At 53.7% G+C, this 16,893-nt stretch overlaps 1 protein-coding gene across 1 annotated transcript; it reads right to left on the bottom strand.

Moving 5' to 3' along the window:
• Positions 1 to 80: 80 nt before the first annotated feature.
• On the bottom strand, positions 81 to 8,859 carry PDIA3 (protein disulfide isomerase family A member 3). The gene is made up of 13 exons (XM_074601039.1): positions 8,562 to 8,859; positions 8,373 to 8,451; positions 7,359 to 7,476; positions 6,819 to 6,926; positions 5,763 to 5,892; positions 5,164 to 5,280; positions 4,554 to 4,679; positions 3,803 to 3,985; positions 3,154 to 3,262; positions 2,153 to 2,281; positions 1,354 to 1,433; positions 760 to 817; positions 81 to 489 (listed from the first exon to the last, which is right to left on the bottom strand). The coding sequence occupies exons 1-13, from the start codon at positions 8,714 to 8,716 to the stop codon at positions 370 to 372; spliced, it is 1,512 nt and encodes a 503-aa protein (XP_074457140.1). The 5' UTR covers positions 8,717 to 8,859; the 3' UTR covers positions 81 to 369.
• Between the last annotated feature and the right edge of the window lie 8,034 nt (positions 8,860 to 16,893).

The following is a 16,893-nucleotide window of genomic DNA, read 5'->3' as shown; positions in this document are numbered from 1 at the left end:
AGACTCACGGTAAGAAGCTGCTGGCTACAAAGAGCAGGATCCCGGTGTTAGGTTTGACAGGTCTCCACAGACAGCGACACTTGGTCTTAAGGGGGTCATTTTATTGTTTCACTTCTCCAAATGTACAAAAAAAATTAGAAAATAACCCTACCCCCCACCCCCTCCCAAACCACAAAACAAACCAGTCTGGGGAGCCCCACAACAGTGCAGCTAAGAGACGGCAGGAAATTAAACAGAACTAGATACAGCAGCTGGGTCCCCTCAGCCCACGCGGTCACTGGCTCTCCACAACCCAGAACTGGCCCCAGTCTGCCCAGTGCTTCCCCGATTCACACAGAGCTCATCCTGACAAGATGGCGAGCGGGTACTTTACAAATCCTCCTTCACCTTCTTCTTGGATTTCTTGGTTTTATCTTCCTCCTGCAGCACGGGAGTGTTGGTTGCCTCCCGCTTCAAGTAGCTAATGAAGTCACTCACTTCTCTGCCACCCTGTGGAAAGCACGAGACAATAAGGCGGTGCCTGGGCTCCCCGGGGGCACCCCCTTCGCTGGGGGGGCTCAGGTGCCAGGCAGAGACCGCACGCAGAGCTCTCCCCGGTGGGTCTGCAGCAGGCGCAGAACATGCCCTGCAGGCACCAGTGGGCGCGTCCCCAGGGTAACTAATGGGACGGAGGCCACCACAACTCCAGAGGGGCTCGGCTCGATTTGGACACCTGGATGCTACTTCTTTACAAATAAGCAAGAGCAGCAAAAGACTCACCTCGTACTTCTTTGGACTCTGCTTCTTGCCAGCTGGAGCAAAATAGATGGTGGGGAAGCTGGGGAAGAGAGAAGAGACATTGGAGCTCCTAACGTGCTCGGTTTTCTTTCAGACCAGCAGGCCAGCCCTCCCCGAAGGGACTCGCCCCTGCCTTCCTCTGGTTTAACGTGGTAACAGCCTCTGCAGCTCAAAAGCCAGCAGGTGTGGCTTCCAAAGCCTGGCCATGTCCAGAGTTGTCTGAGCTCCACTACGTCCACGTTTGCTGGCTAAACTGTTTTCACAAAAGCGAGCCAGCAGTCTTTTTACACTGCCAAGAACAGAATCCCAACAGATTCTAAAGCAGAGGACGGGGATCAGCGAGACAGGCCTCCAGGCACAGCCAGGACACCAGAATCCCAGAGAAGTAAGGCAGACGACTGTCCTTTGTTTTCACTCTTGATTTCTTCACACTAAGTAAATGCCTCGCAATCGCATGCCAATCGCCCCCACCCATCCTCCCCATGAGACTCGTTCAGCTCTTCTTCTGTGGCTGCTGCTCAGAGACAGAAGCCTGAACTTGTCCACTGACAGTGGTGTGACAACAGTAAGACCTACCCTCTGACTTCATACGGAGAAGGCACATCATTGGCTGTAGCATCCATTTTGGCAATGACAATATTGGGGTCTTTACTGAGCTGTTGGTAGAAAGAGCTTATCAGTAATCAATCCACAGTAGTTAACACCAGGAATTCACCGATCAACATCAACTAAGACAGTGATGTCTAAAGGACAGTGCACACAGTATGCTAAAAGGTGAACAAATTTCTTCTGAGCAGTTTCCTTCTGCCTCAAGAGGGGCACGGGGAACAAAGCCCCTCCTCACCCAGCTGTATGCAGCCACACCTCCCAGTGGAATTGGTCTGGTATAAGTTCTGGAGAATGCTTACCCCAGAGCAACTGCTTGTCTGCTACCCTGGGAAGTGAGCTGTGAGGATATGCAGTGCTCGGGAAGGAGGGGTGCCTGACGGCAAAACAGCAGAAGGCTGGTCAGATCTGGGAGAACAAATTAATTTACTCCACTCATGAAAGTGTGCAGGGCAGTGTCATCCTTCAGCAGATGGGAAACTGTAACCACGCAGAGGGAAGAGACCCAAAAAAGAATTTTGCCAGTTGAGACCAGTCACTGCATCAGGGAATACTTCACAGCAAAGGGAGCAGGCTAAACCTACCAGCGTGGTTGCTACCACGCTCCAGATCCTGCCAAGGTACTTCTGCATTCACAGGAGAGGCCAAAACTCATAGTCCTCAGGAAGGCACAATTATACCCCGTTATCATAAAGGCTAGACAGAACCTGCAGGATTGTTTATTGCTGCCAAATTCTGTTTTGCCTTTGCAACAGAGTCCCAGACCTACCTTCTCCCCCAATTCTTTGTATTTGGGCTCCAGATTCTTGCAATGTCCACACCAGGGTGCATAGAACTCTATCAGGACATCTTTGTCTTCTGCGTTGACAATTTCATCGAAGTTCTCAGCAACCACCACCTGGTAATGTTTGATCACACAAGTTAGTTCTTTCTAAGTCAAGAGTAGGCTGTAACACGACACGCTCTATATGCTCTGCCCAAGCAAGCCAGCCCTCCCACGGTACGAGTCACGCTGCACCTACACACCAAGCAGCAAAATGACCAAACACACAATCTTCACCAAGCTGTAACATCCTCGACTCGCAGGTAAAAACCTGTCCTAAGGTACCAGCGCTACCTGCAGGTGAGGTTTGCACCTGGTATCCTCGCAGGAGGAGGACGACAAAATAATTTCTTTTTAATCCCAGCAAGTTCCAGGCTGAGCAATCAGTTTAGCAAGACTGGCTGAGGCGATGCCCATGCACACATCAATACGGGAGTGGAGGTCACTGCTTGTAAGGCCCTCACCATAAAGCCAGGCCACGGAATGCTTTCAGTCAGGGCAGACTTTACCGTGAGGAATGAAAAGTTGTACCACTCCCGCAGTGATGAGATGAAGATGTAACTCTTCAGAAATAGCGCAGTCACAGCCAGCTTGAAAACCACGCCACAAGGAGCACAAGGCCAGTAGAGCAGGCCTTCACGTAATCCCTGTACATCTGGATGATCCTATACCTGAAGAGCACATTGCTAGCACGCTCAAGCAGCAGTTACTAAACTGAGAGAACAAAACAGAATCAAAACTGCAAACTGCATTTCTCCCTCGGCTCAGAAAACTGCAATACAACAAGGCACTGAATTCTTCTTCCATCTATCACAGTAGAGGCTTCTCAAGATGCCACAACGTGGCACTCGCAGCGTGGGATACTGGCGTATGACTAGAAGCTGCCGCTGAACAGTGTCTCTTTATCCACGGGTAGGAGCTGTTGCTGCGCTTGATACAGCACTCACCTTCACAGGGCCATCATTGCTTTCAGGGACAGGCTCCGATTTCAGATACTTTTTCAAGTTTCCATCAAAGTAATCTTGCAGGAATCTCTCCAGAGCCTTTCCATCACGGCTGAAAGCGAAGTGACATTTTACAGCCATCACCACACACACAGGATGAGAGGGGAAAACTTTCAAGGCTGATTTAAGCTCCTTCCACCCACAGAACATATGCCACCCGCACCTCCAAGAGCACCAGTCTGGGGCTGGCTTATAGGCCCCAGAACAAGTGCAAAGACGCCCCTAAGAGTTTTGACAGGAGGCTGGACACACATCCCATTCTAAGTTTTAGGCCTTTCGGCACCCTTAAGTTTCAAGAAGAAAGGTACAACTGTTTCCTCTGCCCTTTAATGCACCTTAGTTCCTAAATAGACACTTAAATATCTTGAATTAAATTATCTAGCCAAAGCTAGATATAACAGGAGGGGCTGCAAACTCTCTACAGGGCAGGAAAACACATGAGTAGGAACCATTTTGACCCAGCAATCATTTCTTCCAGCTGGAACATCCAGCTTTTCTGTTTCCTCTGAGCTAACAAAGTATGATCTGGTCAGAGACCTCCAGACCAAAGTCCATCAAGTGAGAGGCAACACTGCTAAGTTCCAAAACTTACGAGAATTCTTCCTGCATGACGTATTTATCTCCTTTAGCGGTTCGGATGGCAACAACTGGAGCCTCACCCACGCTGCTGTCTAGACCAAACTCTGAAAGCTCATGGCCAAAAGTTTTCCGACTAGCAACAGCAAAAGACAGTTTGTGGCCAGCATCTAAGAACTTCTTTGCAATCATCATAACTCTAAGGGGAGAAAAAAAAAACAAAAACACAAAACAAAACATAGAAAGCATTATTCATTGGAACATTTTCTTCCATGTGATGTAACACCCTTCGTGTTGAAGTGCACGTTGACAAGGAATTCAATGGCATGATGTGTTCTGCACAAGCAAGTCCTATAGAGATGGTGTTAAGAAGCAGAGGAATCAGCTTGTGTCTATTGTGACTGAGGCCTGTGCAAGTGTTGTGTGCTTTCATCCTCCACCCCAGTCAACATGACCACCAGGGTCTCAGGCACTGGGGAATATAAAGGATAGAATCCCACACAACACCAATTAGGAAGTTTGTGTTTAAGGTCTAAGGAGTATGGATACAAAAGCAAAGGGGTTTCAAAGCACACACATATCACATGCTGCGGGCTCTGCAGGCAGCAGCCACCCCAATAGTTCCGATTAGAAACTCAGCTGGAAGCTTTCTGGGAGACAAGAATTCAGGTATGAATAATAGGAGAAACTTCGTCAACTGCGCTATTGAGTAGCGCCGACGCCGGGAACAAGTGAGAGAGGACGATTAACCCCCTGCCACTGCCTACCTGTTGCGCCAGTAGTTGGAGCCCTTCGCATTCTTCTCATAGTCCACATCATAATATGCCACCAACAAGTCCTTCCCCTGGATCAAGTCTTTGTTGTCTTCAGTCATGTGTGGACAGATGCCGAAGCTATCAACGAGACAGATGTTCGCAGCTTCAGTCTCACTGCCCAGAACCCATCGCCCCCCAGGAATAGGCTTGATGCAGCACACTCTTGTTTCCCATCCAAGAGTGTTAACTGCCAGTCATCAGTAAGACCTCAGTAGGAAACACCTGCCCATTCATGTACCACACTATTCCAAGTCCAACCTTCATCTCTAGCCACAATGTCAGCAGCTGTATCTGACCTAAATAAGGCCAAAGCTGGCATACTTCTCAGGAAGCTCACAGTTTTTAAACAGAAGCGTGGTTATTAGAATAGGGACAGTAAATGCCAACAGCAACGCCAGACTTCCCAGAAAGAGGGTGGTCAGAGAGAACATGGGCAAGACAGCTCTTCTGGACGCTAAAAAGGAAGTGGCAGCAACGCCAGTTAGAGAAAACAAGTTCTGACAGGGCTGAATCCAACTGGGGCCAGTCTATCTATCACATTCTCTGGTGAGGAATGACTCACATGTTCTCCTGGATGAATTTCTTGATTTTTCCACTGGTGATTTTGTCTTCTGTGTACTTGATGGAGCTGTCCTCAAACTTGTTCATCAGGCGTGGAGGACGAAATAAGATTATACCCCTGAGGGAAAGCAGGTATCGAGAATTAGTTTAATGTATCCCTGGGTTTCTAAGGATGGCAGCTAGATGAGACAAGAACCCCATCTCCACTGACCACCCACATTCACTGTTCATAGCTTCAACAAGACTGTCTAGTTTCTTGGTGGCACTGCTGCATTAGATGTACCTGTCAGACACTTCTCCGTTATCCAGACAGGCCACAATGACAAACAAAAAGACCCCACCATAACAAGCAACAGGGAAGCAAAACACCTCTGTTGAGATACTTCCCACCTGGAGGCAGACACTAACTCCCCAGAGCCTGCAACCATTTTGTACCTTTCATCTCAATTCTGAAGAGATAAAAAAAGATACGCCACTGGCCGTTGGGGAAGAAACAAGACCTTAAGCTATGTTCAGAGAGTGAATCCAGTTAACAAGTGGAACCCATGAATTTGTTCCAGATATATCATTAACAAGAAATCCTTGCGTTAAGCAACTTACTCTCCATCTTCCTCATACTTCTGCACCAACTGGTCCTCACTGGTGTGTGCAAAACGGTAGTTATCTCTTAGGTTGTTGGCTGCTTTCATGAATTCTGAATAAGCATCCCCAGATGCATCTCCAAAGAAGCCTGCAGCAGAAAGACAGATGGTGACCCCAAACCGACTCATCAGCAACGACTGTGTTCATTTATTTCATCATTTATCTCTACAGTGCGCTGAAAGATCACTTCTGAATCAAGTCCTCCAATGCACGTCCAGGCCTCCATCTTTGACAGCTTCTCTCCCATTTTTATTGGAACCTTTCTGCATTCCCTCCCTTCCACCCGCAGAAAGTTACTCAAGAGTCTGCCCAGCTTAGTTGCTCAGCCAAAAGGCAGCTGTCCTCTGAGCACTGAGATACCCCTTCATAACCACGTGCCACTACTAGTGATAGCAACTGCCAATGGTACTTCACAAAAATAAGTTTGGGAATGCTGATCAATACTCATCCAGTTCCACTTGTAAGGTGGCACCTGATCTGCACAAAGGAAAACTGGTATTGCTGCTTCTAAACTGGGATCAAATCATACGATGTTGACAGCCTAAGAGTGTCACGAGACAGCACTCGAATGTACTTTCTAGCAACCCAAAGCTACCTGTTGTCAGCCAGCCAAAAGAGCAACCAGCTTTAAAAAAGATACACTGTGGTGCCAGGAGATCTGAAAGACAGTCAAAGAATCACCGGAAAAAAACAGATTGCAAGAAATCCCTAGAGGTGACTGAGTCTGATCTCCTGCTCAAAGCAGGACCAGCTTCAAAGTCAGGTCAGGTTGCTCAGAGCTTTGTCCAGCTGAGTTTTGAAAAATCTCCCACACTGAATGTTTCGAAATCCCTCTGGGCACACATTCCAGTGCTTTATCTTTCTCATTACGAAAAACTCTTTTGCTCATGTCCAGCTAGAATTTCTCTTGCTACAGCTTGCGATACTGCTTCTCATCCTTTCACAGTATGTTCCCCAAGACATCTCCCAGAGCCAAGCATCTACTCACTTCAGTGCTGCACCGAATCTACTCACCCACTACAGATGCATCTTTATCACTGATGAATTTCTCAAAATCAGCCACAGAATTGAGAGCCACCGAAGCAGGTCCCGCCTGTTTCTTGAGATGACTGACAATCCCATCTTAAAAGAAATTAGTTACATGATTAAAGGGATCACTACAAAGTTCCACAAGACATTTTTCAAGTTTCCTAAAAAAAGTTGTTTCTGCAGAATCCCTACACCCCTCCCATACAGTAAGTGATTTGTATTAAAGGAACACTGTCACCAACTTCACATAGAAAGCTTCTAGCATCTTCTAGATAGCGCCTATCAAGGGTAGTAGGATTTAAAGATAATGTGGAAACCTTCACCTTTAAAAGCGAGCTTTAAGGGATACTAAACATCCAGGGCTCTGCCAGCACAAAGAGTTCCGGAAAGGGCAAGGGGGAATTGTGTGTGTAGGCGGCAACCTTCTTTGTATCCCTGAACACACGTAACGTCCCTGACACAGGTCTATTAGATGTGGGTCTGCCTTCCAGCACCATTTCCAGACACTTGCCCATGAGCTCTTACCTGCTGTCCTAGGCCCATCATAGGTTCCTGCCTCTTCTCCATCTCGAAAAATCTTTAAGGTGGGATATCCACTGACTCCATACTTATTACAGGTGTTTGAGTTTGCTGTACAGTCAACCTAAAGGAAGAGGAATACTGCTACTCAGTGACCCAGCCAGCTGAAGGCACAAATGAAAGCGGCTTTGCCATTGCCCACATTATCACATACAGAGTCTAGAGGGTCTGAAAGCTCTTTGGCTTTTTACCCAAGGCTGGATTCCTTTCACAGAAAGCCTAAGGATCCACAAAGCATCTACAAGATCAAAAGCTGGAAAGTGAAGGATAGGGAAGGAGGTAACATAAGCGTAATGACAGGCCCAGAAAAGTATGTGAGGAAACACTGGAAAAATTAAATAGTTGCAAGTTTGGCCAGACTACATGCAGAAAAATACTAGAAAGATCCTTGTAATCAATGACAGGCTTAACAGGAATCAATTGTTCTTAGCACCTCACCAACTAACATTCCTACAACGCCTGAAAAAACAGGCTGACCTCAACTGACATGGTGTCAAGAGCCCACGCCGCTTCCCAGAAAGGAAGAGGAAGACCCTGATTTGAGAAAACCATACAAGTTTCCCTGGCAGAAAACAAAGCTCCTGTACGGGAACCCTGACTGTACGAGTCAAGGGACAAGACCGTGAAGCACGGTACGGGCCAGTTCTCGGGGGGATCGCACACCTCCCAGGTGGCTTCTTCCTCCCGGCCCGGGCGAGCCCTGGTTACGTGCTGGTGCACACCCACGTTATGCTCTGCACAGCGGCTGAGCAGCAGCAGCCCTTGGCTTCCAGATCCTTCCCTGGCGCCTAATGCTTCACGGAGGCGAAGCCCATCAGGCCCCGAGGGCCCCCCAGGCCCGATGCGCGCCCCGGCCGCCGGGCGAGTGCAAGGCCGCGGCACAGCTCGCGTTTGACCCAAGTCCACCCCCAGGCCGCCCCCGGGACACGCCGCCCCCGGGCCGGTGCCGCAAACACTCACCTTCACCAGCGGCACGATCCCCTTCAGCCTGGTGGCCGCCGACTCATACTCCGGCGCCAGCCGCTTGCAGTGCCCGCACCTGGCAGAACGCGGGAAGTCAGGCCGGCCCGTAGCCCCCTGCCCGCCCCAGCCCCAGCCCCTTCCCCGCCGGGCCCTGCCCGCACCCGCCCGCCCCCGGCGGTCCCTCACCATGGCGCGAAGAACTCCACCAGCACCAGCCCCGGGCGCTCGGCCAGGCCGCTCTCGAAGTCGGCATCGCTGAGCTCCACCACGTCGGAGGCGCGGGCGGCGATGGCGAGGAGCGGGAGCAGCAGCAGAGCGGCGGGCGGCCGGGGCGCGGACATGGCGAGGCTCCCTCCTCGGCGGCGGCGGCGGCGGCTGAACAGGGCCGGGGGCTGCAGAGCCGGAAGTCCCGCCCCCCCAGCCGGACCTGCCGTGTGGCAGCTCTCCGTTGGGCACCGCGCAGCGCGTCACGCCGGCCCCGACCAATGGGCTACAGACACAGGGGGCGGGGCCAGCTGCGGCGGCCACGCCCCTCCCTCCCCCGGCCGCCGGGTCTCGGCGCCGCTCGGAGCTGGGGGGGCGGCGCCGGGACCCGTCCCGGACAGCGCAGCCCCCGGCTCCCTCCGCCCCTCCCTACCGCCGCCTGGCCCGGCCCGGCCCGGCCCGGCGGGACCCTGCCGTTTGCCGGGAAGCTCCGAACCCGCCTCGCCACGTGCCTTCTCGGAAAGCCCGGGAGGAATCCCCGTTCCCGACCACCCCCGGGAGCGGGGAAAGGCTCCGGAGACGGCACTTCAAACTGCAGGGCCGACTAAACCTGATCCTGCCTGTTACAGAAACAAAATCATCGCCCGGGGGGGTTGTGCCGTACAGAAATTGCCACCAAAGGATCCAAAGCCAGGGCAGGGCAGCAAAGGCTTGGGAAGGGGAAGAAAAGGAGAATCAAGGAGGAAATATTTGATGATCTCGTGGTGGTGTGAGAAACGCAGAGGGTGATCTAGACGCAAAGGCCAGGAAGCGAGGGGACAGTGGTGCCAAGTGCTGGGATGCACAGCAGTGACCCCGCGGGGGTGCGCGTTGATGGCCCCGCGGGGACGCACAGCGGTGACCCCAGAGCTGGCGTGCACCGGCAGCGGGTGGGAAGGGACCCGCATCGCCACCCAGCCCGTGACAGACACGGAGCTGGAAGAGCAGCTCCTGCAGGTGACGAACCAGCCCAGGCTGGGGAGGGAAGACAGCTCCGTCACCACTGCTCCTGCTGCCTTCTTCCCCCTCGCCAGAGCGCCCTTCCGCTCCCACGCCCGGACCCCCGGGACACCTCCCGTTGGAGATGCCTGCTGGGCCCTGCCACCACGCTTCCAGCGGGGCTGCAGAGCAGGAGCCGGGGTAGCTGAGCCTGCGGGGAAGGAGCAGCTGCCCCGTGGCGGCCCATCGGATCCGCACGAGCCAGGGCTCCCAGCACCGCTGGCGCCACTGCACAGAGCCTGTGCACGCCATTCTGTCTGTTAGTGGTGCGAGAATGGCCTAGTTACTGCCAGAGGAATGGGTTTAAAACTGCGTGCTGGTAATAGCTAAAAAATCTGCGTTTGACCATATTCCTTTAGCCTGTGGAAAGTTGAAGAAGATGCTTCAAGGTACCTCTCAGGCCTCCGCTGTGGAGTAACAGCCGTTCAGTAATGCAAAAACGGATGGTAGAGTAAAATCTGCCTTCAGTATTTTCACATGAGTTCTCAATTTGAGTTTCCTTCCTTTCGTTTAGGAATAAAATTACTCATCCGCAGACAACTGGGTGGGGACCATCATCTCGTACCCACCCAGCTGTTCTCAGGACCGGATGCAAACACCTCTTAAGTGAAGAGCAGTAGTTGGGCAGCCAACAGAGGGAAGGAAGAACAGGTATTTAACAACCTGAGTGGGAAGTTCACGTCGGCGGGAACTGATTTTGTTCAGTAGGAACCACGTCCAGGACATTCGATGCTCAGCAGGAGTGGCCGCGAGAGCTTTGAGGAGTGATGAGAACGGCAGGAGTCGGTATTGTCCACGAAGCCAAGGGAAGGAAAGCAGAAAGATGCTCTGCCCGGTGGGGTTGCTTCGGAACCCCCTTGGCTCATCCCGCTGTTCGGAATGAGCCAAGGACTGTGTGTTCAGCGGGGGGAGAGTCCTGCGTTTCCTCTGAGGAGGGTTCAGCTGGAACACCGGGATCTCTCTGGAGCAGAGGTAAGGCACACCAGCGGTTTTACAGGGAAAACATATGCAATGCCAATTCCGCTGATTGCTTTTTCTGTGCGTTGGATACTCTTAGTCTTCAGAATGCAAATCCAGCTTCTCTTATAGTCAAACTCTTAAAGAGAACACTTGGCCCTTTGAACTAAAAATTAATATTATTTTGTGCACAAACTGTTTTTGGCTTACGACAAGACAATTTTCCTTTTCTTCTCTGAAAAGCTAACTTCTGCAACCAGGAGCATCTTGCACAAGAAGATAAAAGTAAGAGTTATGTTACCTGCAAGAAAGGTGTAAACACACGATGAGAAGAAATATAACACCAGAGTTCCCTGGGGGGAGATGATGCTTTTACACTCTCTTTAACATAGCTACTTGTTTTTATTTATACACGCAGTTGGAATTTGAAAGAGGAAGTTAAATAATTACCTGCTTTTGTTTTACTAGAAGATTGAGCAGCTTTTTAAAAAAACTGCCAGTAGATGGTGCCCCAGCTTAAATAATGCACAAATCTGCGGCATTTCCCCGTGCCCCCTCCGTCCCCGGCACCAGCAGGACACAGCACCACACCGGGGAGCAAACCTACCTCTTGCCGTTGGTATTTGTCAAAGCAGCAGCCAAAACTAGCTTTCCCCCAGGCGTAATAATTCACTCCCTTCTCTGGCGTTCCTTTTAAAGCGGAGGCAGCGGCGGCGGCTCCTCGGAGGCAGAACGGACGGTATCGCAGATGCTGTGACCGGGAGCCATGGGGACACGCCTCTGTCACCCCCCAGAACTGCTGGCAGCTCTCCTTGGGACCAGGCTGCTGCTTTCCGGATCAGCCGCCAGCTGACGCAACTTTAGCTTAATTGCCCCAGCACGGGCAGGACGTCACTTATGGCCATTCTGGGCAGCAGCGGGGATCCCGGTGTGACCCAGCCTCCTGACACAGGCCAAAACCACGTCATTCCTCAAGGCCCAGAGGCACGCACCATCATTTTCTAGCTAAACCCTTTCATTCAGGCACACAAAACCTTCTCCGAACCCTGCGTGTGGTTTTGCTGTGTTTTTGTCTCAGGCGGTGGCAAGCATTTGCTTTAACATTACATTTGGTCACTTCTGGTACCTCAAAAAACGGGAGAGTCAGCTCTCACTGACGGATAAGAACTGTGTCGTTTTAGCTCCTGTCAGAGGCAACTCCAGACAGAAGATGACAAAGCAGTGGCAAAACTACCCAGATACAGAGACCATAGTTCATATCCTCCTGCCTGTGAAAGACAATTTTTCCTTTTCTTTGGTGAAGAGAGTTTAGCTTGTGATGTGTATTTTTTGTTCAAATGAACACAACTGCAACTGACCACCACATTTACTGATCGGATTTTCTGATCCGTGCTAAATATTCACACTAGCAAGCACAAACGTGCCTGTCAAGTCCCAGGAGTAAAACCACGAGAGCGTCGCTGGTCAGGCTTACGGTTTCAGTTACACTAACACCTTTACAAGAAACAATATAAAGGTGTATTTTAAAAAAAGGAAACAACAAACCACCAAACTCTCGCCCGCAGACACCCTCCGTTTCCTCTTGTCCATTAGCTTTGGCAGTGATGGGTGACGCCGTGTGGTGGCAGCAGGCGGACGATGCCACCAGCATTTTAGCAGCGGTGTCCCGCAGAGGCGCCGCGCCACAGCACCAGTCAGCATTGGTGCATCAGTGCTGTGTTTATACATCACCGTCTTAAATGCGGGACACAGTCGCCCTTTTTCCTGCATTATTTTCAAGGAGTTCCCAGAAGCTGACGAACCATAACCTTTCTGAAATAAAGGCACGTTAGTGCTCTTAAAGAACACCTTGTTTCAGTGTGTAATCTATTGTTTGATAAAATACACCCTTGCAAAGTGTGGTGGGTTTTTTTTTGTCGTTGTTTTTTGTAAGTCTAACTGGCGAAGGGGGAGAAAGGAACAGTTCAGACTTACTACTTTGGTTGAACCCAGCCATTATTGCCCAGGAATTGCTCTATAATTAGTTAAACACACATTTCCCAAACATTCTCATCTTTTATGTGCTTACATATGGCAAAATCTTTCTAGCCTAAACTTTTGTACATATATACCTCAGGAGTCTCGATGATTCCAGCAGCTCTTTGAAACAACCTGCAAAATTTCATCTCAGCTGTGATTAAGTTGTGATTGTAGCTGGCTCAGTTCACTCATGTGAATCCATTTTTAACTGGAAATATATTTTATAGTACCCTCTCACTCTTCTGCAAGCTGCCTAATAACTAGAGATGGAAATACTGATTGGAATGTATATTTTTATTGCTTAACCTTAAAGACTTTGTCTCTATGACTTTCAGTTGCCGTGACACAGTCCGGAGATAAGGCGATTAATTGCTACTCACGGCAACAGCACAATTGTTTTAAATAGGTGGGTGAAATGACCTGGAAATACTGTTCCTTGCTGGCATTAAACAACACTAAAGTCATCTAAAACCCAGCAGAAATGGCTAATCACTGAAATTCTCTCTCATTCAGGTATAGGGAGTATTCCAACAGGAGGAGTTAAGACACTACACATTTTTTAGCTAATTAATGACTGAGCAAGCTACAACTAAGAGGTTCAGGTTAAAACTGCTGACATTATCCCTGTTTGAAGTAAAATGCAAACCAGCTTCTCTGTTCTTCCTCTCCCCTCTCCGCCTGTCTTCAATAAAAAAGAGGTTCACGTACCTCAGTGCAGATTTATTGTCACTGCTTTACGTATTGGGCTCCACCACCACCGCTGCTGAACACGGAGGAAGCAAAAAAGACTTAATTCGAGTTTAGAACTGAAAATAACACGAAGACGGGGCATGCCGGTGTCATCTCTTAAAGAATGAACTACTACTCTGCTCCCGACCCTTGAATTTGCAATTTTGATGCTCTGCAGGGCTAACTATTGACCTAAATCGAGTGCCAAAATCATAAAGAAGGGCATTTTCTTCTAAGCAGAAAATAGAAGTTAGAATGATAGAAGTTGTTGTTGGTTTTTTTTTAAATGAGCTTACTAAGTAAAAATACATATGCTATTCTTTGATTTATGAGTCGGGAAATACTGCTATCTAGCACTACCATAAACTAATTTGTTCCGATAAAGATGTGCTCGGTCATGCTCACGTGCAGGCACCGACAAACACAACCTTCAGCCAGCAGCCATCGACACGTCAGGCTCCCATCAGCGAGTGCCCCTCTCACCCCGCCTCACCTCGTGCGGGCGGGAACACACAGAGGCCACGCGTGACAGGGACATTTTCTTCTTGCAGCAGCTTTACTGGTGCCAAGATGACTGTCCTCATGCTCTTCACCACGGCCCAACCTGCTTCAGGAAGCTTGGGAGGTCCCCAGTTTGAGCAAGTTCATCAGCGGAACCTACATCATCCTTTGGGTGCTGATCGCGCCCTTTCTCTTCAAGAGCATCATTGTGGCCATCGCGGGTGAGCGCCGAGCCCGGGCCAGCCACCAGCCTCCTCCTGCGGATCCCCCGGACGGCTCGCAGGGCGATTCTTTGCCCAAGCACCAGCAAGGCAAGGGCTGCCCCACCGGGGGAGCTCGGACAGGGGGTGCTGCCCTCTGCCACCATGGGCACTGCGAGCCCCAGGGACATGGGCTGAACAGAAAGTGAGACACGGAGAGGGGAGCAGAGGCTGCCCCCGAACTCTTGCTCGCTTTCAGTGGGGATCGCTCACAAATGGGAGCCCGGAGGCCGGTGCCCAGTTGTGGTTTCTCCCCCCGGGTTCGGAGTGGGGCAGCCACCTTGGCCCCCCGTGTTCTCCGGGACACAGGGACAGGACAGCCCCCTCCAAAGGGGCACAGGCAGAGCAGCCTGGGGACAGCCCACAAATCCCCAGGTCCTCTGCTCCCCAGGGTGTCAAGTCCCTCCTCTCAGGACTCACGACTGTACGGTGTCGCTTCACAGTGAGCGTTTCACAAAGCGGCCGGAGTGACGCGCTCCTGCAGCAGAGGGGAGCCCCGAAGCAAATGGGTTTATGTAAAATGCAACGTAGAGAGAGGGAGGGATGAGAAGACTCCAACAAACTCCTGCCCAGAAACGTTCCCCACAGCACGTGGGAGCTGCGGTGTGAGGGAGATTCTCGCCTTTTGTAGTGGTTTCGGCTGGGAGTGAGTTAACTTTCTTACGAGCGGCTGGTATAGTGCTATGTTTTGGGGTTGGGATCGGAATAGCGTGGTAGCGTGCTGGTGGTTTTGGTTGTTGCGGGGCTCTCAAGGCCTTCGCGCTGCCGGGACCCTGGAGAATCCCCGAGAGCCCGCGCGGTGGCTCGGACACGCCGGGTCCGGACGGGAGGAGCGGGAGCCGGAGGATCGTCCCCGTGCGACGGCGCCGGGAGCGGGGGAAAAGCCCGGCCCTGCGCCGGACACGTCTGACGGTGCTCCCCCCGTTCCCCACTGAGACACAGGGCAGAGAAACAGCAACAGAGCGTCCCTCCCGCCGCGGTCACCGAGCCCGGAGGGGCAGCGGAGGGGCCGCCGCTCCCCGCCAGGAGCGCTCCCGGCTCCGCGCCCGCCGGTCCTGCCCTTCAGCCTGACGGGCCGCGGGTACCGGCGTGGCGGGGCTCGCCCTGCCCCGGCCCCGGCAGCCCTGGCCTCGGCCCCACCGTCCGGAACGAGCCACCCGCCGCCGCCCGCAGCACCGGCACCGCCCGTCCCCCGCCTCTCCCGTTACTCCGCGCCGCCGCGACCGGGTCCTGCGCTCCCCGGGGCCGCCAGGGGGCGCTGCCGGCCGCTGCGGGGCCGCCGCCGCTGGGGGGGGTGCGTTCCGGTCCGGTCACCCCTGCGGGGGCCGCCGGGGACACCCAGCGCGGGGAGGGGGGGCTGCCCCCGCAGCCGGCCCGGGCGGACCCCGCACCCCGGGCAGTCCCTGCGGCCCCGCTGCCCCCTCGCCGGTCCCTGGCATCAATACTGCAGTAGCCCGGCGCCGTCTGCGGCGGCGGCCTCGGGTTACAGCCCCGAGCCCAGGCCGGCAGGAGTCAGCCCCGCCGCCGCTTCCAGCCCCGGCGGCAGGAGCGGCGTGAGCGGGATGGGCTGGGGCCGGGGCTCGGGGAGGAGCTGGGCTGGGGAAGGGCTGGGGCTGGGGCTGTGCAGGGGCTGGGGCTGGGTCTGGTGGAGGGGCTGGAGCTGAGGCTGGGGCTGGGGCGGGGGCCGAGCGGTGTGGGCAGCCCGGTGGCAGCTGCGGGCGCAGCCCGAGTCGGGGGTTCGTCCATCGCTCCCTCCCGCCGGCCGGGGCTTCCCGCTGCCCCTCCAGAGCCTGCGCGCCGTCCCCCGGGAGCACCGCGTCCCGTCCCGCTGCCAGCGCGCTGCCCCACGGCTGGCCATGCCGCGGCCCTTCTGCCCTGTCCCGGAGCTGTGCCGTCCCCATCGGTGCCCCGTCCTCCTGTCTGTGCTGTCCCTGCCTGTGCCCTGGCCTTGTGGCTGTGCCATCCCCACTCCTGCCCCTGCAGCCGGGCCGTCCTTGCTGTCGTGGCCCCTCTCTCCGCGTCTCCGGTGCTGCCCCAGGTCCTGCTGAGGCGAGACGTGGTGGAGCAGCTGCTGCAGAGCCAGCCGGACTGGGAGCAGAGCGAGCTGGGACGCCTCTGCCACCCCCCGGCACCCTGGGTGAGGGTCCCAGCCCGCAGGACGTGCTGGTGGCCCCACTGGTGGCAGCTGCCAGAGCAGGGGACCAAGATGAGACTGTGCACTGCCGTCCCCAGCCCTGTCCCTGCTCATCCGCCTCCTGTCCCTGGTGCCCTCCCATGACCTGCACACATACTTTGTGTCCCTGCTTCCCAGTATCCCCTGTCCTGTCCCCTCCCTGGGCTGGCCCTGTGTCCCCGGTGCCTAGTGTCCCCATGCTGTCCCCTCCCTGGACTGGCACTGTGTCCCTGTGCCCGGTGTCCCCATGCTGTCTCCTCCCCAGTTGGTGTGTCCCCCTCATGCACCCCGCGGGGCACCGTGGGGGTCCTGGGGCTGGGGCCAGCCTGCTCAGGCCAGCCCTGCAGCCCCCGTGCCCAGCTGTGCCGATGTGCATGCCACCTTCCCTGCGGCATGGAGCGCAGCCCAGCTGGCCGTCATGGCCCCCCAGCAGCTGGGGGGCTGCTCAGCTGGGACCCTGTGCTGCATCCCAACCAGCTCCAGGCTGCGCTGGGCCAGGCCGGGCGGGTGAGGGGGGATGCAGAGGCCATGCTGGTGGGGGTGGTGGGGCTCTGCTGGGCTGGCCTGGGGGGGAATGGCCTTGGCAGGCACTTTGGTGGTCTTGGGGGGCTGCCTGTGAGAGGGCTGTGCTGGCCAT

Source organism: Larus michahellis, chromosome 9, assembly GCF_964199755.1.
Source record: "Larus michahellis chromosome 9, bLarMic1.1, whole genome shotgun sequence".
NCBI classification, from domain to species: Eukaryota; Metazoa; Chordata; class Aves; order Charadriiformes; family Laridae; genus Larus; species Larus michahellis.
This window is presented reverse-complemented; position numbering and strand designations above follow the sequence as displayed.